The 23,258-nt window shown below is 55.1% G+C and overlaps 7 protein-coding genes across 7 annotated transcripts; 3 read left to right on the top strand and 4 right to left on the bottom strand.

Moving 5' to 3' along the window:
• Positions 1–328: 328 nt before the first annotated feature.
• Positions 329–1,093, bottom strand: BDP81DRAFT_314232 (uncharacterized protein; the record flags this gene model as incomplete). The annotated part of the gene is made up of 1 exon (XM_060583978.1): positions 329–1,093. The coding sequence occupies one exon, from the start codon at positions 1,091–1,093 to the stop codon at positions 329–331; it is 765 nt and encodes a 254-aa protein (XP_060447818.1).
• Positions 1,094–2,031: 938 nt separating this feature from the next.
• On the top strand, positions 2,032–3,816 carry BDP81DRAFT_314467 (uncharacterized protein; the record flags this gene model as incomplete). Its single annotated transcript, XM_060583994.1, has 1 exon — positions 2,032–3,816. One exon carries the CDS (start codon positions 2,032–2,034, stop codon positions 3,814–3,816), a length of 1,785 nt encoding a protein of 594 aa, XP_060447819.1.
• A 134-nt stretch (positions 3,817–3,950) lies between these two features.
• On the bottom strand, positions 3,951–7,625 carry BDP81DRAFT_515114 (RNB domain-containing protein; the record flags this gene model as incomplete). The annotated part of the gene is made up of 4 exons (XM_060595849.1): positions 3,951–4,641; positions 5,155–7,265; positions 7,335–7,410; positions 7,488–7,625. The coding sequence occupies 4 exons, from the start codon at positions 7,623–7,625 to the stop codon at positions 4,276–4,278; spliced, it is 2,691 nt and encodes an 896-aa protein (XP_060447820.1). The 3' UTR covers positions 3,951–4,275.
• A 3,928-nt stretch (positions 7,626–11,553) lies between these two features.
• Positions 11,554–13,193, bottom strand: BDP81DRAFT_459723 (uncharacterized protein; the record flags this gene model as incomplete). Its single annotated transcript, XM_060593573.1, has 3 exons — positions 11,554–11,731; positions 11,765–13,077; positions 13,134–13,193. The coding sequence occupies 3 exons, from the start codon at positions 13,191–13,193 to the stop codon at positions 11,554–11,556; spliced, it is 1,551 nt and encodes a 516-aa protein (XP_060447821.1).
• Positions 13,194–14,634: 1,441 nt separating this feature from the next.
• Positions 14,635–14,922, top strand: BDP81DRAFT_423692 (uncharacterized protein; the record flags this gene model as incomplete). Its single annotated transcript, XM_060590089.1, has 1 exon — positions 14,635–14,922. A coding segment is annotated over exon 1 (256 nt), but the record flags the coding sequence as incomplete, so codon positions are not given.
• An 891-nt stretch (positions 14,923–15,813) lies between these two features.
• On the bottom strand, positions 15,814–17,287 carry BDP81DRAFT_448054 (uncharacterized protein; the record flags this gene model as incomplete). The annotated part of the gene is made up of 2 exons (XM_060592250.1): positions 15,814–15,858; positions 16,130–17,287. The coding sequence occupies 2 exons, from the start codon at positions 17,285–17,287 to the stop codon at positions 15,814–15,816; spliced, it is 1,203 nt and encodes a 400-aa protein (XP_060447823.1).
• A 3,396-nt stretch (positions 17,288–20,683) lies between these two features.
• On the top strand, positions 20,684–22,178 carry BDP81DRAFT_423697 (uncharacterized protein). The gene has a single exon (XM_060590090.1). The coding sequence runs from the start codon at positions 20,895–20,897 to the stop codon at positions 21,147–21,149; it is 255 nt and encodes an 84-aa protein (XP_060447824.1). The 5' UTR covers positions 20,684–20,894; the 3' UTR covers positions 21,150–22,178.
• Positions 22,179–23,258: the final 1,080 nt, after the last annotated feature.

Below are 23,258 nucleotides of genomic sequence, written 5' to 3' on the forward strand. Positions count from 1 at the left end.
GATTCATGGCTTGTTTCTTTGGTCTTTTTTATTTCATCTCTTCGTTTCTACATCTTACACATTCGGCCGCACACAAAGATGCGATGAAGCCTTTTATTTCTTTTTTATGCCTCTCTTTTTTTTTTTTCCTTTCCTATTTTCCCTTTGTCATGGCATTGCTAGCAAGTAGCACTAGGAACAAGAAGGGTATTGTTACTCTGTCCGAATTTTTGGCGTCGCAACGTCCACTAGACCCTTTTCCTTTTTGTTTGGTCTGTTTCCTCGAACCAGACCAAACGCCTCGTCGATAGTGAATCCCTTGTGTAATCCAGCCGCTCCTGCCACATTCTCACAGATGCATTCCGCCGTCCTCGTCATCATCGCCGAGACCCCTCATCCGCTCCTCCATGGCCCGGCGCAGTTCCTCATCTGTCAGGCGACCACCGGTCCCACTTGCTTGCTGAGCTGGCTGAGAAGGTTGCGCAGGTGGACCATCCATCGTGATCACGCCGTTGCGTATCGTCCCCATCTGGAATGTACCGTCCATCCAAGCAGGGTGTGACGAGCTCGCGACAGGACCACTGCCATTACTCGCCGGCGCGCCCTGACGTCCAGCAGCAATCCTATTCTCCTCCGCCGCCGCCGCGCCAAGCCCGTTTGTCGCCGGAATCCCGTTCCCATTGACGCCATGCGCACCAGCCACGGATTCACTCGTGATCCCCCTCCGATCCGCCGCCGCTCCTCCTCGCGCTGCTTCCACCTCCTCTTCCTCCACCTCCTCTTTGCTCTTGAACTCGTTCCACGAGTGTCCCCTGCTCTCGACCTCGTCGCGGATAATCTGGACGCGCTCGCGCATGCGGGCGATGACGACGTCGTTTTCGCGAATGGCTTCGACGCAGGTCGGGTCCGGGCCGTGGCCTGCTGATGCGTCGGTGGCGGAGTCGAGGGTCGTGGCGTCGCCTGCTGCGTAGGGGGCGAGCTGGGCGTTTGAGTATTCGAGGTGGAGGATGGAGTTGCGGATTTCGAGGGCTTTGAGGTGTAGGGTTGGCAGGGAGAGGTCGTGGAGGGCGGTGGCGAAGTGGGTTGGGGATATTGGGCGGGTGTCTGCTGACATTTTGGGCGGTTGGGTCGTATTTCCGTTCGGAGGATGGAAGTTTGGTTTCTTGGGTTTGGTATTGGGTTTTTGGTGGTTGGTGAGTTTGCGACTTTGGATGTGTTTGGTTTTGTTGAGGATGGAGGTGTTAGGTGGGCAAGAGAAGGAATGGGGATCCCCAGGTGGAGGAGAGGGGAAGAAGGTGAAAGCGAGTGATGATTGAAAGAATGGACAGAGGGAAGGAGGGAGGGAGGACGATGACGATGTGCGGGCTTTGGTGTTTGGTAAGGTAGAAGAAAGGAACGTCTTCCATGTAGATGCCGTGCAACGTCACCGCAGGTTTTCTGCCAGCTGGTAAGGTAGAGGAGGTCAGGTAGCTTCCCTCCAAAGCTAGGTGAGCGCGGGGTGGGTTGGATGGGAAGGTGGTGGAAGGTGCAGTGGAAGGTTCCGGCGGTGGGGAATGAGCAGGGGGGAGCGGTCAGGTACGGATACCTTGATGGAAAATGACGAAAGGGGGGGCTTCGATTGGGGCTTACCGCCGACGGAGTTATCCGCTCCCCGTCGTTATCGATTACCTGCCTTAGTAAGGTTCTTAGGTACCCCGGGGGTGGGCCGGAAGTTGCCCTTGGCCGGCTGCCGCGGTCCCGATCCCCGTGGTCGGAATTATCCAAAGAATTTACGGGTTCGATTGCGTCTTTGAGATCGAACCACTGCGACAAACGCCGCCCGCGCGCGACGACGACGACGAGCAACCACCCCAACTACCCCTGCGAACAGGCGCAAAAGTGCAACGGCACTTACAATACGAGAGGTGACACACGCCCACAGCCTTCACGAAAGATAAACTTCCCTCGTCGACAAGTAACTGGCGCATTGATGAGTGTCTAGCTTCTCAGTGCGCTCCGCGAAACGAGGAAAAAAGAAGGTTGTTCGCCCACCCAGGGCGGCTCTAGGAAGCCATGAACGTCTCACTCGGTCTCGTCCCCTCGAGGTCATTCCTCCACCTCGGCCTGCGCGCCGCATGCCGTTCCGCGCCGAATACCACAAGCTGTTCGCCCGCGTCACGACTTCTTTCAACATGCACCATCACCTACCGAGCGTCCACCGCCGCCAGCCGACCATACGCACCGGGTCCCTCCCCCCTGCGTCGAACCCAATGGCCATCCCCCGGCCTCACCGCCATGACGGCCGGTAGATCGATACAAAAACGGGCCTCCTCCGCATCATCACCACCATCGCAACCGCCCAAAACCGACTACAAGAACGAACCCGTCCTCCGCGACTACGTAGATCTCCCCCTCGACTACAAGGACAAACTAGGCCTGCGCTTCAGGGAGGAAAACAAGGACCTCTCGGCCGCCGAAGTCAGGTCCGTCTTTGGCGCCTCCCTCAAGCCCGCCGCCGCGAACCGGCTGCTGCGCATCATGCACGGCCGCCGCGTCGCCGGCACGCTCGAGGACCCCGCCTTCGCCATCAACACCGCCGCCTTCACCTCCCAACAGCGCGACGCCGCGCTAGCCTACCTCCGCGAGAAGACGCCCGTAGACGAGGTCCTCAACGCGGGACTCCGGGCCGAGGACGAGCTTGCTGCGCTGGAGAAGGACCTTGCGGAGGAGGAGAGCAGCGCCGACGAAGACACCTCGTCAACCGCAACCGCCGGCTCCAAAACACCGTCCCTCCGAAAGGAACCCGCCCCCGTCGTAAAACCAGACCCCGTATACGGCTACAGCGCCTTTGACGCAATCCGCGCAAAAAACCAAGCCAAGGCCGCCGAGGAAGAGGCCCGGCTCATCGCCGAGGCCGAGGCAAAGGGCATCGAGTACAACCCGGGCACGCTCTCCATCCCCATCAAGCGGCCCCCCATGACGCCGCGCATGGCAAAGTGGACGGAACAAGGCACCGCCTCGGACCTCGCCGCCCCGCCCCCGCTAACCCTCGCCGAACGCATCCTCCCCTCCGCGGCCGTCGTCTTGTTGCTGGTCGGCGCGCTGGCGGCGTTCGCGGCGGTGTATACGCCGCCCCGCGACGCCGACCGCCTGTTCCCCGAGGTCGGCGCCTCGACGGCGACGGTGGGCGCGCTGATTGCGCTCAACGTCGTCGTCTCGATCGCGTGGCGCGTGCCGCCGCTGTGGCGGTTCCTGAACCGGTACTTTGTGCTCGTGCACGGCATGCCGCGCGCCGTGACGATGGTTACGGCGAATTTCTCGCATAGTTCCTTGGGGCATTTGGCGACTAACATGGTGGGGCTGTGGTTCATGGGCACCGCGTTGCACGACGAGGTCGGGCGGGCGAATTTCCTGGCGATTTATTTGGCTTCTGGCGCCGTTGGGTTCCTGGGTAGTTTGACGGCGTTTACGCTTCGGGGGTTGTTGACCGTCTCGACTGTGGGTGCGTCGGGCGCCGTGTTTGGTGTTGCGACGGCGTACTTTTGGATGCATCGGTTTGATTCGTTCAAGGTGCTTGGGTTCCCGCCGGATCCGATGAATGGGCCTCAGGGGCTGGGGTTCATTGCGTTGATCTTGGGGTTCCATATCTATGCCTTCTTTAGGCGGGGCAAGCAGACGATTGATTTGACGTCGCATTTGTTTGGTATGTTGGCTGGGTTGGTTGGTATCGAGTTCGTGACGGGACGCAAGGTGGAGGGGGCGAGGGTTGATGGGTTGGAGAAGAAGAGGGGTGATCTTGTCGCTGATGCGCCGCCTCGCGATGGGCAGAGTGATGGCGGGAATGATGTCAAGGCTTGAGAGAGATAGAGTCGGGTGATGTGTCTAGATGTTCCGCTTTCTGAGAGAAGTGGGAGGGTGAAGTGTGTATAATATGTTGAAGAACGCTGGAGGGAGAACTGCTTTCCCCTATCATCAGCCCCTTTGGTGGGAAATTAGATTTTGTAAACTTATATCTCGGATGTAAGACAGATACCATTTTGAGGCAACGTTCTTTCCAGTAGTTGAGATGAGGCTAGAATTTCGTGTTGAGGTCATGGCAATGTTATACAGATAGCCAGCCTATCTCTATTTCCAAAGGGCTGTTTCCTGACCCTACATATTGATCCAGTGTGTGGATGATTCCCAACGTTTCCTACTATCTTACAAATTCGAATCATGTCTATGTTATGTTGTACAATTGTTTTTGTCTTTCATCTTACACGAGATTCCTCTCTGGGTGGTGTTACAGGTATCGCAAGGCTGTGCTACCCAGCGCAATCAAGCAGGCATGGGAGTAGCCGCTACCGCATCGCCAGCAGGCGCATCGTCCTTCTTCGTCGTCTTCTTCTTCTTGTCGACACGTCGACGTCCCACGGGCTGACACCAAATCTGCATGGTCACGACATTGATGTCGGTAATCTCGACATCAAGCACATCATCAACCTGCATGTCCGCCAGCCTACAGTAACCATCCAGCCCCAGCAGGTTCACAGAGGCGCCCAGGTTGTAAAAGGTGCTCAAACGACCCCTCAGACCAAACGAGTAGACGGCGTCGACGACAAGCTTAAATGTCTTTGGCAGCGGTGCCTCGCCGAAGCGCCACGCGCGCAAGAGCGCCTGCGCGACCCAGTGCGTCGGGGCGTTCTTGTTGTCAACCTGCTTGATCTGGCGCTGCAGGGCGTGGAGCATCGGCAGCGCGTTGGAGAGGGAGCGGTGCGTCCAAGGGAGGAAGGCGGCGCCGGCGTCGGCACCGGCGTAGGCACCGGCCTCGTCGGATGAGACGTCCTCACGGACGAGGGAGCGGCCCGTCTCGCGCTCGTGGGCGAGAGCGGCGTGGATCTGCCAGTGGACGACGAGGTCGTTGAAGCGGCGGATGGGACTGGTGGACTTTGCGTAGGCGTCGACGCCGACGGCGTAAAAGGGCGCCGGGCTGGCCGAGATCTCCGAGTTGCCGACATAGACGAGGAGCCGGTGGATGTGCTCGGCGGGAATGGGCTTGCCTTGCGCCGTCAAGGGGTCAATGTGCTCGCGGCGGTAGGCGGCGAGGCCCTTTGCGTTGGCGACGGCGTCGGGTTGAGTGCTGTAGGGGACGGGGATGGCGCGGGCCTGGCACCACTTTGCGGCGACTTCGCCAGCCGTGTGCATGAGGGATTCGACGAGGCGGTCTGCCTTGCTGTACGTGGACGTGTTGAATTCGATAAAGGGGTCGCCCTGCCACGCCATGGACTTGGTCAGGTTATCGGAGTCGCCTTTGACGACGATGTGGTCGAGGGATACCTTGGGTGAGTCGAATCTGGTTTCGAAGGGGGGCAGCTGTCCCTTTTCCACGCGGCGATGCTCGAGGGCTTTGCAAAGGCGGTTGAGGAGGAGTAGGTCGTCCCTATCTTCCTGGGACAGGTCTGCGGCGGTAGTGATGTGCTTCACAGGCTTGGGCGGCGAGGGTGGCTTGCCCACGACGAAGGTCTTGCTGACGGTCTGTGTTTCAAGGCCGGGCAGGATGCCAGTGACCTCTCCCTTGGGGATGTGCAAGATGTTTTGCACGGTGCCCGGCTCGACTTTGTAGTCTAGGATGTCCCCTATCTCGTTGACCTTGGCGCTGAAGGTCAACGACGGTCGGCCGGGGTTCAGCGAGAACTCCTGCTCGAGATCCCGCGGCAGCATCTTTTGGGTGTATCCGGGCATGTACAAACTCGACGGCGCCTTTTCAAGTTGACGAGCAAGCGCGGACTTGGGGTCGATGCGGGATCCCGGGTCGGCAATGTGGATGTGTATCCAATATTCCCCAGGCTTCTCGGCCGCCTCGACCGAGAAGCCGTCGTCCACGTCGGCCGTCTGCTCAGAGTCCACACAGAAGATTGTCGTTTTGCCCCAGTCACGCCTGTGGCCCTCAGCGATATCAGGTCGGAGTGATGCGTTGACGTCCACGAGGGGCGTCCCCATGGTAGCGCCTCGCTGGACAGTGGTGCCCGCGAGCTTGTACTCGTAACGAGCTGGGATGTCCCAGGGTGGAATCCAGCCGATCTCCTGGAGGAAAGTGAAGGCCGTCCAGTACGCCACCCAGTCGGAATCCTTGTAGCAGTCCGTCAACTTGAGAATGGTGGAGCCTAGACTCTCGAGCTGAGATGGCTTCGGCACGATGCGGTGACACGCCCATAGCTCCATGAAGCGGATGTAATCGAGATCCTGCTTGCTCCAAGTCGCGAGGCTATCCACCTCGTCATTGCTAGGTCCAATCATGCCATGAGGTGTCCACTCTCGTCTCAGCCGGCTCGCCTGAATTATTCCGCGAGCCTTGAGGATGAAGGAACCGAGGCTGTTCTGGCGAAGGAGGGAGAGGGATTGCGCCGGGTTTTCGCGCAGCGCGGCGCCCTCCACCAGTTCGCGGACCTGGTTCTCGACCTTGTTCAGGAGTTTGAGGTCGGATGTGGACCTGACCTCGTAGATGTAGTTGCGCCTGTGCCACTTCATGTTGAGCGGGCGGAACCCCCACCCATCACGGTTCAGGGCGGTGTGCACAGCGTACAGCTGATGGGGAAGGAACCTGTCGCCCACTTTTACGTGCTGAGGCAGCAGCTTGTCCGCGATCTCCTCGAGGCTGAGGTACTGCAGCTCGTCCGTGGCCAAGTGTTTGCTCGCGAGGTCCAGGGTGAGCTGGGACTGGTAGAACGAGACGGAGTTCTGGTAGAATTTGATCAAGTCTCCTTGCAGTTGAGCGGCGGTCTTGAGCGCATCCGGCGTATGGTTGTGAAACAGCGCGTTGCGCCGCTCCTCCGTCTCGGGTTCCGCGGGCAAGATGTCGGCGAGGGGCTTGAGTCTGTACGGATCGACAAAGTTTTTGAGGATGAAGAGGGTGACGATGTTGCGCTCTGGGACGAGTTCACCCGTGCTCATGTAGAAGTACTGCGAATTGTTGTGACGGCCAACACAGATTGCCAGGATGGGCAAGCGGCCGCTGTTGTACTTTGTCTCGACCAGGTCACCAGGTTTGAGGGCGAATGTAGATCCTCGTAGATCCTGAAGTTCGTCGCCTTCGGACAAGTCGCGGTTCTGCTTGGTTTTATCGTGTAGTTCCCTTTCTCTACCTGCCATGGATCCCACAGAGGCAGGGAGCAGATCCGGTCTGGTCAGGTAGTTCAACAGCGGCGTGTCCTGCGTAGGCAGGTCCTGGAGCAGACGCTTCGAGGGTGAGTAGTTTGCGCTCTCCCAGTCCCGGAGCCGCATCCTGATATCCGACTTTTGACGGATGTATTTCAGTTCCTCTTTCGTGGCTATGACCGTTGGCTTGCGAGGCCCACCTCTGCCACCGCCATTGCCATAGTTACCACCACGAGCGTTACCGCCTTGGTGGCCATAATTCCCGCGATAGTTCCCGCCCTGGTTGCCACCGTAATGGGATCCTCCACCCGCATATGACTGTGAATGAGTTTAGTGAGATTCAAAGACCTTGGGTAATCTTTGATGAGGCAGCCCTCGTCAAAAGTGAGACGTACCCTTCTAGACTCCGTGGAGCCTGTCCCTAGCTGCTGGAGTGGTAGGGTGGAGTGCAAGCCGCCGGCGACTGGCGATAGTGACGGCCTGGATGAAAGACATCTCCAGCACACATATGGCTTGCCAGAGTTTCGCAACATTGCGGGCAAATTTGTGGCAATGCTGTGAGGACGTGATATTGAGCGACGTCCCTCGCCACGAAGTTCCGTCTTAACGGCTCACCAAAATTTCTGGTCGTTTGGCCGCGCCACACGGTGTCCACTCTTCGGTCCACTTTCGCGCTATCACGTGACTGCCTACCCGGGAGGGGGGGGGGGTGCTCTCGACAGAGGTCTATTCGACTGCTCCATAGGGGGGTTATGTCCCTAAAGGGCCACTCTGCTGGTTGGGTGACCCTTCGTCTTGCTCGTGGTCCGTATATATGCAAAAGCGCCCTATTTTCCCTCTTTACTTCTTCTAAATAATGTCCTAAGCTCCCTAGACCCTAGGATCTCTGCTGAATTTGCTCCTTTATTCGAGGAAGGTAACTCTACTAACATAATAATCTAGAATATAAGAGGAAGGGGCGCACTTGCCGTCAAGTCAACATAAACACTGCATTATGTACACGGGGGGGCTACTGCCCAATTAAGCGATATAGAGCCAGCAGAAAGAACGGCCTCTGCCCTGGCCACCCCCCCTCCCGCATAGGTGGTATCCCTCGAGGCACAGTGAAGTAGGTAAGGTACCTCCAGCTTGGTCTTCATCAGCTTTGAAGAAAGAAGCAAAGTTTCATTCGCATGCTTCATCAGTATCACCAAGAAATTAAATGATATGTGGGGGCATGGGAAACCCAGAAACTCCGACTTGGATAAACATGCACAAGGAAAGCACTGGATGTCAGGTATGTAGCAATGCGTCATTTCGCGGTCACAGATTGCTAAAGGACACCATTGTTAAGATACATCAGACACGTGCCCTTCATCGACACTGACAGCGGTACTTAGGACCTTTGAACGGAGGTCAGTCGGCGTGGTCATTGAGTCCCGCTCCCATATGCCAAAATGGGCAGTGGAGCCCGCCGACTGCTGTCCTCCGGCGCCGGTGACAGACGGCCCCACATCGGCCGGGGCGAGATGGCATACTTGGGCTACCATGTTTGCCCTATTGCCTCTACAACGACGCATCGACGCATCGACGCATCAACCGCTGAATTACTTGGTGAATATTCGTTTTTCTTAACTCATCTGAGGATTTGGCGACGGCTGTCCACCCGCAAGATCAACATTATCTCAGGGTCAGTTACAACAGCTTGAAAACGGGTCTCGTGTAGCTCACCATTTCCTGCTCCTCTCCATGGTCTACAGTCAATCTCCATCTTGACCCGTGTCTCCCACACGTCAGGCAAGGTAGGTATTGGTATCTGCCCCAGGCCTTGCAGTGAGATCATCCCCCAAAAGTCCCTTTCATCGACAATGTTTCAACCCGCAAAACTCCACACCACTCAAATCATCGCATGTTTCAATTCTCAAATCTTAATACCCCCCACCCACGAACCCCGAAACGAATTGAAGCCAGCAAGAAACAAAAACCGGAGAACCGACACAAAGGGCGCACGTGGCTGGCTCACATGGTTCACACACACACAATAAGCATGTGTCACGACGGTGCGTCCAAGCTGGACATCCAAATTTCGTCCAAAATCTATCCCCCTCATATACGCTATGACATCTTTCTCCCCAATCCCCGGCCCGAGCTCTCGTCTCAAAAACTGCAGCAAATAGCAAGGTTATTTTCAAGTCTTTCTTCGGTCAAAGAGCACACAAGGTACAAAAAAGCCTTGCTTGCTTTTTCATCTGAACCATTGGCGCGCGCGCGCGCGCATAGTTTTGCAAGTCAACGGCTTTTCCGAACCTCTAATTGCCCCCCCCCCCCTTCTCTGCCTTTTCTAAAACGACTTCTAGTGCCAAACGTCTCAAAACTTAATCAAGATTACGAAGTCTGGAAGGATATCGGTAGCTTGGTTCGTGAGCTTGAGCTCCTATTTCCGTTTCCCGCTCTTCCCCAAACAAGGAGGAAGAGGTGAAAAGTGCCGAGACAAAAAACCCAAGGTACCTTACCCAAGGGGAGGCTAACACAAACGCCCGCCATGAACGGTTTCAAGCCTCCTCTCCCCACCTCCCGCGTCCACCTCGTCGGATCGTCCAGCCCTCCACCACCAAAAATGACAATCCCACTTACAAGAACCGGGGAGGGGAGGGGGGCTGACTCTTGTGGCTGATCACGCCAAATGGTCCCCGAAGAAAATGGTCCCCGCGGGATAATTTCCATCAAGGCGGGAAGGGTGAAAAGGTGCTCAACGGAACACGACCTTCCCGATGCCACCCTTCCCGATGCCACCCTTCCCTCCTTGGAAACCCACCATGGTTTTTTCCAGAGAGTAGGTACGGATGGACACTAGACAGAAGACTTGACATCATGCCATCCCGCGCGTGCTAAAGACCATCAACGTCACCTCACTTTACCATCCCTTTGCGCACCACGATATCCAACATCAAGGACGGCACTAACGTAGTCTGAAAATGTTGCCCCGCCCCCTCTCTCCCGTAAATGTTTCCAACGCAAATGTTTCTGGCAAAGATTGAAGCAAGGGAACAAGAACGGAAGAACCAGAAAAGAGAAAGAAAAAAAAAGAAGAAAAAAAATCCGAGCGGCTCGCCATGACAACGAAACTTGCAGAGTCACCCCAGGGTCCATCCCATCACAAATCAAACCACACTGACACCTCAAAGTGCCAAACGTTCAAACTCCCGTCAAAGTTCAACCCCATTCCAAGTCCTCGGGGCCCAGGTTTTCGGACAAGGATGTTCCAGATAAAACGAATCGCTCAATAATTTCCGTCTTACCAAGCATACGGCGTGTTCTAATCAAAGAAGGACCCCCTCGGCGTATGCGACTTAGTACGTCTACTAACAATCTCAACATCAAGTAATGTTCGTCACCATGCAATCCATACCACCAGTCTTTCCATGCCGGTCCGCCCGTTTCGTTTCTCAGTGATCCTACAACATAACCTGTATTACTGTACACCAAACCTCGGAAACTCCGACAAAGGCAGGGGAGAGGAAGGGGGTCCGACCGTTAGTAGGCTTAAAAGCTAGTTGGCTATCAACCAGGTTCCTGGGTCAAGTCAGACCCTTGTCAGACCCTTGTCAGAGGCTCAGAGCCACGGTTCACTTGTTCACATAATCCGTATTTCCGTAATGTTTACTGCTCTGATCCGCGTTTCGAGACTTTGTCTGCCGTGCCATGAAGCGCCCATCATTCGGTATCTCTCGTGTCTCCTCCCGCCCAGGGTGATTGACACTTGGCAGTTGGTCCTCCTCGTGCGTGCCGTGCTCACGGTACCGTAACACTGCATCCCATCCCCCCCTCCCTATTCTGTGACACATGGTGCATGTCACCAATGCAGCCCATCACTCCCTCGTGGCCATGCACCCCATCACATAGAAGACTGAGCGGACCATTGGTTTGTTTTGTTTTGTTTTGATTATTGTTCTATTTTATTTTATCTTGGTTTGGCATATCTGATTGACGCTTTGCGCGCGAGCGCCTCCCTTTCTCCCGATTGACGATGCTACCCTATGCAACTCCTTGCTTTGCCCCCCCCTTTTTAGGTAAAGGATCTACCATCTCTCTACCATTGTAGGACCTGTCTCTTCTCCAACATGATGTTTTGTCAGATACGACAAGCGGAAAGGGCGGTAAAGGGCCTCGTTCCTTTCAAACCAACTACCACATCCCCCGCTCCCCCCATATGCTTCTTCTGACAATTACTCCTAGCCTCAATACAATTACCCCAGAAAAAAGGCCGCTTTGGAAGAATTTTGTCGAGATAGGAAATAATAGACACTATGGAATTTCGGCAGTATACAGATTGAATGGGGGTATAAGAAACAGTGCTGTTCAAGTTCATTATGCAGGTTGTTGTTTGCAATCTTGCTGCCTGTGTCTAACGGGCGGGGGTAGATGAGATTTGCGATTCGAGAGCATCGGGTCCGAGCATGGTAAAAAAGGAGATGGCGAGCGCTATGCCGGCCCTCGCCGGACCTTGTTCCAAAAACGCTTCATGACGCCTCGGTCGTTGGCCTGAGCGTTTTCTTGGTCCATGGCCGCGAACTGACGTTCTATGCTCTCCTTTGACGATGCATCTCGGACGTATGTCGACGTCGGAAATTCGTCTCGTAAGCCGTTGGATTGGGATTTCCTGGGCGGTAACGGCTTCTGCTGCCAGCCGTACATCTGATCTTCGTGGGCTCGGAGGTCGGGTCGGGTGAGGGTCATGCGAAGTGTCATCTCTCTCGCCTCTGCCGGCATCCGTGCGTATTCCGTTGATGGTTTGGGTGAGTGAAGCTGATCGCTCTTGATGGGCGGCGGCCGGAGCGCTGTCATCTCCACTGTATGGGGTGTCTTGGGAGAATCCGAATCAAGGGATCCATCATCGCTGAAGATCGACGACCGATCGTCGGCGAGAAAGGTGCGGAGGTTTTCTGACTCGTCCACCAACGCTGCCTTGGATTGTCTGTGTCTCGGTTGCTTGACGTCCTTGCCAGGCTTGGTGACCATGGCTTCTTTTGAAGGAAACCCAAACTCGATGGCCTCGTCAAACTTTTGAGGGGAGGCCAGATATACCCGCAGCTTCAGGCGGGCCTCGGGATCTTGGTAGTGTGCAGCCTCTGGGTCAAAGGCGGCCACAGTGTCCCGGGGACTATGCTTCGGTGTAATCAGGGACAGCGCCCGCGATCTCCGCCGGCCGTGGCCCGGAGAACTTGTCTGGGGGCTGACCGGAGAGCTCGAAAACAGCGGAGTCGTGGGATGGCTGGCACCGGCGGGTGTCGTACCGGGGCGGTTGGTAGAGAGAGAGTTGCGACCAAAAGGTATCTTTGATATGGAAAGGTGCCTGCGAAACGACGGCCTGCGCTGTTTCGAGTTGGCCGGTAGATCTTCTCGCAAATTGGCGTGGTAGTCGTCCAGATGTAAACGCAGGTCTAGGTCGTCATCCTCCTCCAACCAACGGAAGCTGTCGTAGAATGAGTCCCGCTTCTTCTGAACTTGAGGGGACTTCTTCTCTTCCGACTTGGGCATTTGTTTCCTCGTCTCCTGGCTCGGCCGTCGAGACTCCATCGTCGAAGGTCTCACCGATAGAGTCGGACTCCACAAATCGTCTTGAACAATCAGGCTGGAGGCTCGTCTTCGAACTTTGTAAATGGCCTCATCAGCCGGGTCAAGGATGATGTCGTGTCTCCGGTTTCGGGAAGCAACAATTTGCTCTTCGGTAGTCAAGTGCCTCTTCCTAATCTTGTCGGGCAGCCGTACGTAGACGGAGGAGCTCGTCGAAGCGCGGAAATTGGCACGGCGGGAAGGCCGTCTCTTGACGCGGTCGGAAATTTGGTCGGATGCAAGTCTAGCTTGACGTTCCTTGCGGCGCTGCTTCAATGTCTTTGGTGTGGGTGCAGTGTCTGGATGGTCAAAGTAGATGTCGATATGTGTGGATGACGGAGGGGGAGCCGGAGCAAGACTGGCAAAGTGAAGGCGTTCGAGGGAGCTAAAGTACTGAGGAAGGATTTAGTAAGAGTTGTGAGGTGAGATGAGGAAGAAAAAGAAGATACAAAGGCGTAGACCGGAATGTAGATGGGGGCAAGAATGGAATGGAGAAACAAGGAGGGCATGTAGTGTCTTAATGCAGGAACGAGCAGAGGGAGGGAGGACGTCGTGTTCCCTCCACTTGCACCACTAAGTATGGGACTGGAGATTGTGCTCGTCCGCACCGCACCGCACCTGTATCGTGTTGCGTCGTGTTGCGGTGGTGCTTGTGAGCGGGACCTGCATTGCATCTGCTGAGGTGCATGACGGATGGAGCAGCTACCGTACTGAGGATGTACGGAGGTACGAAGTACGGGAAGGAATTACTCTCTAAGATGGACACTGTCTGGCGTGGGTGCGATACCGCAGTCATCAAGCTGCAGTATGCGTAGGCATAGATACTTTGAGAGAGGAGAGAGGAGCACTTGCTCGAATCAACTTGAACGCCAACCCAATACATCGAGATCAGCGACGCTCGAACTCAATTCAGCCCCCCGGCCCTCAAGGGACAAGCTCGGGGTTCTGGGATTGGGATTGCTTCTACAGGCAATCTAGGAATAGCCCGGGAGCCGACCCATGACTTTGGACGCAAAGCTCCAAACCGTCAATTGAGACAGGAGGGGCGGCTGGGTGCCAGGGGGGGGGGGGGGGAAGAAGCCGGAGGAGAAAGACAAGCAGGAGGGAGCTATGGTAGTGGTTCCAAGACTTGCGTGGGAGAGAGCGTAAGGGAAAGTGAGGGAGGGAGTGAGTGTGAGAGTCCGTGATGCATGTCAAGTCAGGTCAGTGCATCAGCACCATGCTCAGCGTCAGTGCGGATGCATGTGCCGTGCATAGTGACTTTTCGATGAGAGACGACAGACAAGACGACGCAGACACGGACGGCACACGCCATGCGGGAATAGCTCTAGAGTCCCACGCCGCACCAAGCTCACCAAGAGCACTTGCGGCTTAGCTCGCTTGTCCGTTCAGCCAGCGGCACCACTTGGTGGCCCGGGTGGGTTCCATAGAATGTGGGAATTGGGATGTGCTGCCTACCAAAAAAGATAGGCCCGCCGTTGCAATAATGATGGGTGAGGAGGGAGTCCGAGGAAGGTCGGGGGGGTTGGATGAGTGGACAAACGAGGGAATGGGGAGAGACATGACGGATGTTCGGGCCCAGGTTCTGCACTGGAATGAGACATGTCGTTCGGTCTTGGGTTGCACAACGGCACGGGAACTGTTTATGGCTGAATTGGCGGGCCGGGGTACGTTGTGTGTGAGAGTGAGTGAAAGTAAGGGTGAGAGAGACATGAGAGAGACACGCCTCCATGCTGTGCTGAGGGATAATGAGTGTGCTGATAGCGCAATATCGAACTGTGCAGCGTGTGTGGAGTAGGGGCGGGAGATGGAAGCCAGGCCAGGCTAGACGATGCAAAGACCAGACATGATGTGAAGCGAGTGATGAGATGGGTTATTTTGGTACTGTTGTTGGTGGTGATGATGGTGTTGTTGATGATGTTGTGATGACAATGCTCATGACATCTCTCAGGAACACGATGCGATTCGTCATATGCGAGTTCGTGAACGCCGCCGCGTCTGTCTGCATCGTGGCCTGCGCCCCCAATCCCCTCATCTTCAGCTGCGCGGAAGGGGACAACGCTCTCTTCAGCGGTTGGCAGCTATGCATATGCATGAGCATGAACGCAGATATGGACAGAAGAGGGGATAGCTTGTGCCGCCCGCGCCTGTGCCTTGTGCCTGACGAAGGGTCTGGCGCCAATGCTGACTGGCCCCCCCCCCCAGAGCGAATGAAGGTGATATTGGGAGCTGAGTGCATGAGAATGTGGGGGCGAAGATGCGAGTTGGGGGCAGAGAGAGAGAGAGAGAGATTGAAGAACAAGAGCCTGAGAGATGCTGGATGTTGGTTGGACGGAAAGGAGGTGATGATTATGAGCTGCTCTCCAGGGGGGAAGAGAGCCCGAAGCAGGCTGTTCTTTTCCTGGGTGCATGTCTCAGTGGACACTTCACTCTTACTCTCACTCGCTGTGTATGTGTGTGTCTCGCTCACTCTCTCTCTCTCTCTCTCTCTCTCTCTCCGCGCCAGGTATGAGCCGCCGATGCTGCAGTTGGGCAACCACTCGGCGAGCCAACCTGCATCGATGGGTACCTGAACGGCGGCCACCCCCCTCCCCCCCCCCCCCCCCAAGCCGCGAGTCCCCGCTGCAGCTATACGGCGGAACTCAGACGGCTGCGGTTGGCGAGGTGAAGGTACCCTGGACTTGGGTCGCAGACTCATTGGAGGAAACGGATAGCTTTGCCCGGGGTCGGTCTGGGCCTTTCCACCAGGTAGCAGAAGGGCGAGCGGTGATGAGTGTGAGAACGGACGGGCAGAGAAACTCTCATCTCTCATGATCTCATCCCATCTCATCTCACTCGAACGCTCAGGAACCCGGAAAGAAGGCGGAGAGAAGTCGCCTCGACTCGCCATTCTCGTCTCTTCCCTATGACCGGCCGAGCGCACTTTCATCCGTGTCCCTGACACTCTCCCGGCCACGCCTGTGCCTCTAACACAGTAGGTATTCTGCCCAGGGCTGGGCCAATAGGTCACGGGAAATAAGCCCGTGCAGAGCAGGGCCGAGGGGGAAAGAAACAAAATGAAGTAAAATAAAATAAAAACAGGCGCCGCAGTTCCGTCCTCAAATTGGAAGAGACGGCGTGTCTCTCGGCTCAAACTTCCTCGGCTGGGGGAAGGGGGGCGGCTGGCTGGCTGCGCTAAGTAAAGCAACGAGAGACTCGGCACTTGCGAATAAAGGAATGCCCATCGGGACGGCACATGGAAATGGCAGATTATCGGGGTTGACAGAAAATGCTCGAGCGAAGGGCCGTGGAGGGAAAGATGATGTGCAAAGGGGGCAAAATCAGGAACAGAACAATCAGAAATAGAGAGCACCAGAGAAGACAAAGGGAAGTCTCGGGGTAAATCAGGTCCACAAAGAAAAGAAGAACAAAAAACCCCACACAAATAAGATATGTCTCTGCTCACCTTTCGCTGAATGGCTTCCGGCAACGCCTCGAATTCTTGCTTCGTCATCTGCGCCCCAAAGGGTCCCGACGATGTAGGCGATACCGGCGGAGGCGGCACAGCAATTGCTGCTGATCCGGTGGTATTGACCTTTGTCGGCTTCGCTGGCATCGTCGCCGAGTTCGCGGCAGACACCGTCGTCGCCGTGGTCTTCTTGCTGCCGCTGCTATTGCTCTTCTCGTGGCTCTTGCTGCTCCTCAGTGTCCACGTCGTCGAGTTCGCGGTCGCGGTCGCGGAAGAGCCAGTGCCAGAGCCAGAGCGGGAACCCGACTCGGAGCTCGTCCGGGGAAAGTGAAAGTGCTGGTGGCTCCTCGACGAGTCGGGCCGTAAGTAGAGGTTATGATATGACGATGACGAAGGGGATTGTTTATGCTGTTGCTGGTGGTGCTGGAGCAGACGCAGATCGGGCGAGCTGTACCCGTCGAGTCCGTGATGCAAATAGTTCCAGAGGCCGTGAGACCGGTCCACGCTATCCTCGCTGGTCCGTCCACCGGCCGCCGTCTCCGCTGTTGCTACTGCTGTCTTCTTGCCATTGTTCCTAGCGGCGTTGTTGTCACCTCCCCCAATGCTGAGGAAGCTGTTGGTAATGGTCGTTGGCGCCATTGTCGCCGTTGTCGTTGTGGTGGTTGATGCAGCCGATGTCGTCGTAAAAGTCAAATTTGTTGTTGTTGTTATTGTTGTTGTCGATGACGAGAAGCTTGAGCGTGCGGAAGAGTAGAATGAAGTATTATTACGGATACTATTGAAAATAATGTCGGTGCTGGTGCTGGTGCTGGTTCTTGTTCTTGTTGATGAAAGATCTCTGTCGATCTCGTCCTCGTCGATCGGAAAGGGCGCAATGGGAATGGAAGAAGGGGACAAGTTAGTAGACGAGCAGAGGATAAACTCGTCCGCGTCCGTATCCGTGTCGTCAAGGAAACTTATGAGCTCATGCTGGTCCACGCTGGCAACGCTGCCCATGTCCTTATCCATCGTTGCCGCCGCCGCCCAGGGACGAGGGCGGTGCTGGCATAACTTGTCCTCCTCCTCCTCCTCCTCCTCCTCCTTCTCCATCTCCCCCGGTCCAAGCCTACCAGTCGATGGTGACAATCGTGATGGGTCCCACGGCAGCGCACCCATCACGCCAGGTACGCGCGCCGGGGCAGCGAGAGCAATGCCAGAGGCACCAAGTCACCAAGGTCCAACGAGATACTGTCGGATCTGGTATTGAGCTGACCTCACAAAGTCCGGGAGTCCCTGCCAGCTGATGGGGGGCCTTGTGCCTGTGCCTGGGATGCGTGAGAGGGTCTTCCTCTTCCTGTTGGTTCCGGATCCACTGGGTGAAGAGGAACCAGGGAGCCAAGGGAAGATGCAGCCGAACGGCGAATAGAGTGGTAGCGTAAAGCTAAGGTAAGAAAAAAGTATGGTTCAATCCACAAGCAGGGCTCCAGAGTCTGAGAGTCCAAGAGTCCAGAAAGAAGGTCGGTCACTCTAAGGGACCGGGGTGAAACTCTCGAGAATGGTATTGATAATGTTGATCACCAACACATTCGGGCATGACTTTGCAATAAAGGAAACATGAAGCATTGCCAATTTGGAGGTCCCGGGAAGGGTTCATCCTGTATTTAGATGTCAACATCACAGGTCGAAGACTTCGGCCAGAGACAGACAGCATCGAGGTGTCACCTACATCATATATCTCGTATCCCAATGGTTGCTGCTGACCCGGAACGCCCGTCTCTTGGTTGATGAGACAAGGACAGCACGGCAAATGAGCTTCCCAAAGCTGCAGGTAGCGAATTTGATAAGCGCTTCGCGAAGCACACCAAACGCAATTTTAGTAACAACCGGATAATCTTCAGCGGTTCTGCAGCTTGTTGAGGCGGCAGCCAGTCCGAGTAGATGAAATTCCTCGAGAGGGAGGGCCGCGCAGGTTTGTCATACGTTCGGGCTGTAGCACAACATTTCCGCTCGTCTGCATGTCTCGCCGTCCCGTGTCCCGAAGCAGTCAAGACCGTCGGTTCGTCAAGCTTTCACAATCATGCCATCGTACTGTGAAGACAGCGTGACGGCTTCATCTCCTTCCCGCAAGACTTTCTTAGTGTGGTCGTACATGGATGCCGCGCCCGCAAATTGCCAACCCTTCATCCCACTCTTTGCAGGAACACACTCTAGTCTCGGTCTCTGTCGAGTAACGGAAGCAAAATCAAACCACACATCCATCTCGTGAGTCTGTGCTACCTCGTCACTTCCACCCCTGCTTGTGTGCCTGAACATCATCATCATCCGGCCCCGAATCGCACATCGTCCCATGTTCAGCCCCAATGCCGTGTCGCGGAGTCCAGCCAACCCTTCTCTATCTATCTATTCCGCGACGTCAAGTCCGGATGGTTTGCTCTCGCGTTCATCCCGGGCACTTCTTTTCTTCGGTAGGGGCGAATTGCAACCCTGGCAACACGGTAGACTCTCTGAAAAGTTACACAGCAAGTGTCGGGAGTCTCGAGAATGGGATAGGATAATGCCACCATCGGCGGCCCTGTTGTTTCCCCTGCTGACGGGCGATCATTGGACATGGTCGTTTAGTCAGTCAACAGAGCCCTACAAGCATGAATACCCGAGGTGTAGCTCCACGGGACAGCGAAGAAACATGAATTAAGAGAAAAGCATCGTTATTTTTGCTTCACGGTTTCACCGACGTCGCGGGGGGGACAACCTTGGTTTGCGTAGCGGGAGCCGGAGCACTGATCAGCAAATGAACTTCAGACTCAGAGGCCCAGCCCTTTTGCGACTAGTTCGGGGAACACAGAAAGTTTTGCTTTTTTCCCTTCTTCCACTCTCGCATCTCTTTCCCTGTCGTGAGATTACGAAACCGGAGAAAGAAAGAAAGAAAAAAAAAAACACACAGCAGAGAGCCTGCAATTTATTCGAGGCAAGCCTTGCGCGACGTTGAACACTCGAGCTAGTGAAGATGAGGGCTTAGGGAGAAAGCCCAGACCAGCCGCACTGCATGAGCCTACGGACCTACGAAGGCAAGTTCTCAAGAGTCCGAGATGAACCGTCAGCAGAAGGCACCCTCGCGGCGTTCAGTCCAACAAGGCTGCGTGGCTGCTTGATTCTAGCCTTCTCTCTCTCTCGACTATCGCGGCCCCCCACACTACGAGCCGTTGAATGGCTGTGCCCCCCTTGCCGTGTCTCGTCACAAGTATCATAGTCAGCTTTCAGACGCTTGCCTTTTCCCGTCAGCAACGTCCAACGGCGGCCGGTGAGGTAGATTGCTTTAAAGGTGTTATCACATAGTGTGATTGTCAGCTGTGAGCGCTTACAGAATTCATGCTCGACGCGACTGTGCGAGTAGGCATTGCGCGTTGCTGTTATAGAGCCCGCATGATATGGAGTGATATGACGAGGTCCATGGAGAAGGGGCCCAAGGGGGAAGCAAGAAAGCAACCCTACTCCATGGGGAGGGTACCTCCGGGAAATACGGACGCAATGGAACCTGGCACGACTCCACGAGGGGATGGGCTCAGGAGCCACAGAGAACTGGAGTCTGGAGGGATACAAAACTTGCAAGTTGCAACAAAGGATGTGCGCCCCTATTTTCACCGTCCGACGGAATTCGGCATTCCAGCAACGATGGCAGAGACTCGAGAGCGGTCATGACGACGCCAGCCTTGCCGGCTGCACCCCTTGGGCCCTTGAACAAGCAATCATACGGGACCCTCGACAGGCTCTATTCCTACGATAGTTTCATTGCCGGTGCAACCCCATCCGTGAGTCGCTTGGCTCTTCCGCCTGTGCGATCCCCGATTCCACTTTTCCCGTCAACTGAACGCCTCCATTCTGGCTCATGAATCGACCCTTCTTTCTTGGTCCTTTTTTTTTTTTTTTTTTTTTTTTTTTAAATTGTGGCCTTCGTCCCGCCGTTGAGTATTGACTCGTGGGGCTTCTTGGGACGAAATAGGATAACTATATCGCAGATCTTATGGCTTTGGCTCGTCCCAAAAGGGACACGGCCAGAAGCAAACCGGACGAACCGTTGAAAGCCCCACGCATAAGGTGAAAGTGGGAATATACCAAATGGGATAGCATAAAGTTGCTGGAGCCCACTGGTATGCAAATTGGCCGCGAACCCTTTGAAAAAGCACATCCGATCAGGGAGACGACGAAAACTCCACGTCTGCTACGACGCCGATTCCCGAAACAGTGGAGGCCCGTGATTAGCTTTTATGCAGCTGCGAGCATCCCCTCGTTTTCCAGCTCTCTGGAGACAGACTTATCTCGAGTATCGCCAATCTTTACACATCATCGTCATCGGTGCAAAACCCTATGCCTTCCTAGCATTCCAAGATGAGCAGAGGAGATCCAGGGTCGTCGAGAGCTAAATTTGGAGGATTTCTCACGCCAGCTCTCCAGCTGGTTTCCCTTTCGTTGAAACACCAATTTACAACCTGGCCCTGGGGTTCACAAAGGCCACGCACGACTCGGGTTGTGAAGATTTGGCGGAGACCCTCCGGCCGAGAACGAGTCAACGTCTCCCTGTCCACTGGCAATTTATCTCCTTTTTCTTCCCGTTTCTGGAAGCCTTTTCCTGCCCTTTCTGTTGCAGCCATTGCCCCGTACGAGTATCCGTACAGTATACTACGTTTCTCCATATGTCGTCTCTCGGGTCCATCCTTTGACAAACACGTTGTCGCCTTCACCGTGATCTAGAAACACCAACCCCCCCCCATCGCTCTATTCCTCGCCCATGTTTCCGCGCGCAAGAGAGCCGAAAGACCCGATGGGGCCCCTTCCTATCCTCATCCCAGCTCTCTTCTTGTTCTTCCTCCTCCACAGCGCTAAACCCCCAGAGAATCGTGGGACCTGTTCGCGCCCTGGGTCTCCGTTTCAGCATCTAATTGTCAATGATTGGATTACTAGGTTATCCGTAGGTCATCGACGACCAAAGCCTCATCTATCCATGGCTGGCCTCCCTTCGCCCCTGCAGAAAGCCTTAGCGTGAAGGGGAAACGAGAGGCGAGTCTGGAACCTGGCGACGAAACGCTTGACCGCTTTCGTGGTCGAAGCCTATCTGTTCATCAAACTGTTGATCCAACGACCGAAGAACTGACAAAGATTCGCAATGTCCACACCGCAGGTTCGGCATCTTCCAGGAAACCCACTCTAACGATCATGTCAACTCCTCTGAAGTTCTGATCGATTGGAAATCGATTCCCCTTCCCCCTCGTTGCCCACCCGTTCCGCTATTTTCTCCAACTTTGGGTCTCCCGCACCGACGGAATGCCCGAGGGCAGGGCCTCACCGCATGCCCTCGCTTGTCGATGAAGCCCGAAAACAAGCAAACATGCCCTCGCTGTCAAGCAGGGTCCTTCAAGCAGGGTCTTCGGCACAACTTGATTGATATCCTACTTCACTGGCCTAGGATGGTCGAGGGAAGAGTGTTCCTTGATGTTTGGGTGTGACGTGTCTGTGCCGCCGGGCTTCTCGAAGCCCGGCAAGATGCTTCTTCTACACGGCTTCTTCCCTGCGTGCCCGCCTGCAGACGTGTTTCTTTGCTTCTTCACACCTGTTACGCGCATGCGGCACGTTTCGCGACTCTGACAAAAAAAAAAAAAGGATTTGCGCGACGGGGAGCAATCTTCACCGCCGACCCTCGTTTCTCACGGGCTGTCCTGTCGAAGTTCGTTCCGTGAGTTCGTAAGAGTGAGAACCCGTCTTGAGCGAGTGTTGCCCGCCCACAAGGTCCCTTGACATACCGCGTCGAGATGTACTCCGTACACGAAGGTAATGAGCGCTTGACTCGCACTCATCTCTGTCGTCTGTACGAATACCCTCCCGTCTGCTCGCAAAAAGAAAGCAATCAATAGCGAGTTATTGTATTGTTGGTCGTACGAGGGCTTGAGCGCAGCTTCAGCCTTTTGTATTGAGATAAGCTTCTCTCCGTTCCTAAAAGAGGCATCATTCGGCCAAAAAGGGCAATTGGGGTTCCCTTTCCTGTGGATTCGGAATATTGATGTCAAAAAGTGCCCGCTGATCCATCCTTCGAGATGGATAGAAATGCAAATTGGAAAGGGGGGGAAGTTATCGAGGAAACCGAGTCAAGTCTTGTTGTGGCTTGCAATCCCACCCCATTGTCAAGCCACTCTCCAATAAAATGGTCGGAATCTTTTCTGCTTCCCGCCTCCTTCTTAGCTCGCCGCCACGCGCCGACATTGCCTTCTTCGTCTCCCGAGATGCATGCGACTGGTCCATTTCGCTCAACGGCCGAGTTCCGCCTAAATTGCTGCAGCCAGAGAGAGAGAGAGAGAGAGAGAGTCCAGAAACTGATAAGGATCTAACGTAGCGCTACCATCGGCAAAACGGCAAAGAAATACGTTTGTGGCCCTCGCACAGAGCTCAAGTCCCAGATTGATGGCGTGTGTCGTGCAATTCCCATTCCACGAGCATAGTACTTTGTGCAATGGCCTCCCCATTACCCATCGCCATTATGAACAAAGCGCGAGCTTCCAGAACTATGCCAATGCAACGTCGCTAAGAAGATATAACAAAAAAAATTTCAAAAAAAAACAAACAAAAACCAATGAGTGAAGACGGAGAAAAGCCAATCTTAACCTCATCTCAGCCATAACCTCCGCCTTTCCCATAGCGTCCGGGAATGTTACACCAGACATGGGAACAAATCTTTTTTTGGTACGGAGTACCGCTGGCGAACCACGAAAACCAAGCTTCTGGGAAACGAGAAGACGGAAATAACGTCAGGTGAGTGAGAAAAGTCCCGAGAGAAATCTCATTTCGCGGTTCCCTCCTTCACGATTGCGACTTCGGGAGTGGGCTACGGGCAGTCACACGCGCCACGACCAGACGTTGTTATCTGCAAGACAAACCCCGGTCGACCAACGAAATTGCATTACTCCGTTCACTTTGAAATCCGATTCCAGGCCCAGTAGGATGGAAGAGCTGCACGTCATTCGTTGACGTTGTCTCTGTATGTCTCTCGGTCTGTCACCGTGTGGGCTGCTCTCGAGCGGTAAGAATGCAGCCGGAGAGGGGGTGATATGCCAACAGATTGTTTTGTTGGCTATCCGTACATGCAGGCAGCAAACATGGCAAA

This window comes from Colletotrichum phormii (genome assembly GCF_030913505.1).
Source record: "Colletotrichum phormii strain CBS 102054 chromosome Unknown BDP81scaffold_6, whole genome shotgun sequence".
Lineage (NCBI taxonomy): Eukaryota > Fungi > Ascomycota > Sordariomycetes > Glomerellales > Glomerellaceae > Colletotrichum > Colletotrichum phormii.

Bases quoted from the DNA above. Each gene is read 5' to 3' on its own strand.
- BDP81DRAFT_423697 (XM_060590090.1), top strand. From the start codon at position 20,895: ATGTTTCCGCGCGCAAGAGAGCCGAAAGACCCGATGGGGCCCCTTCCT.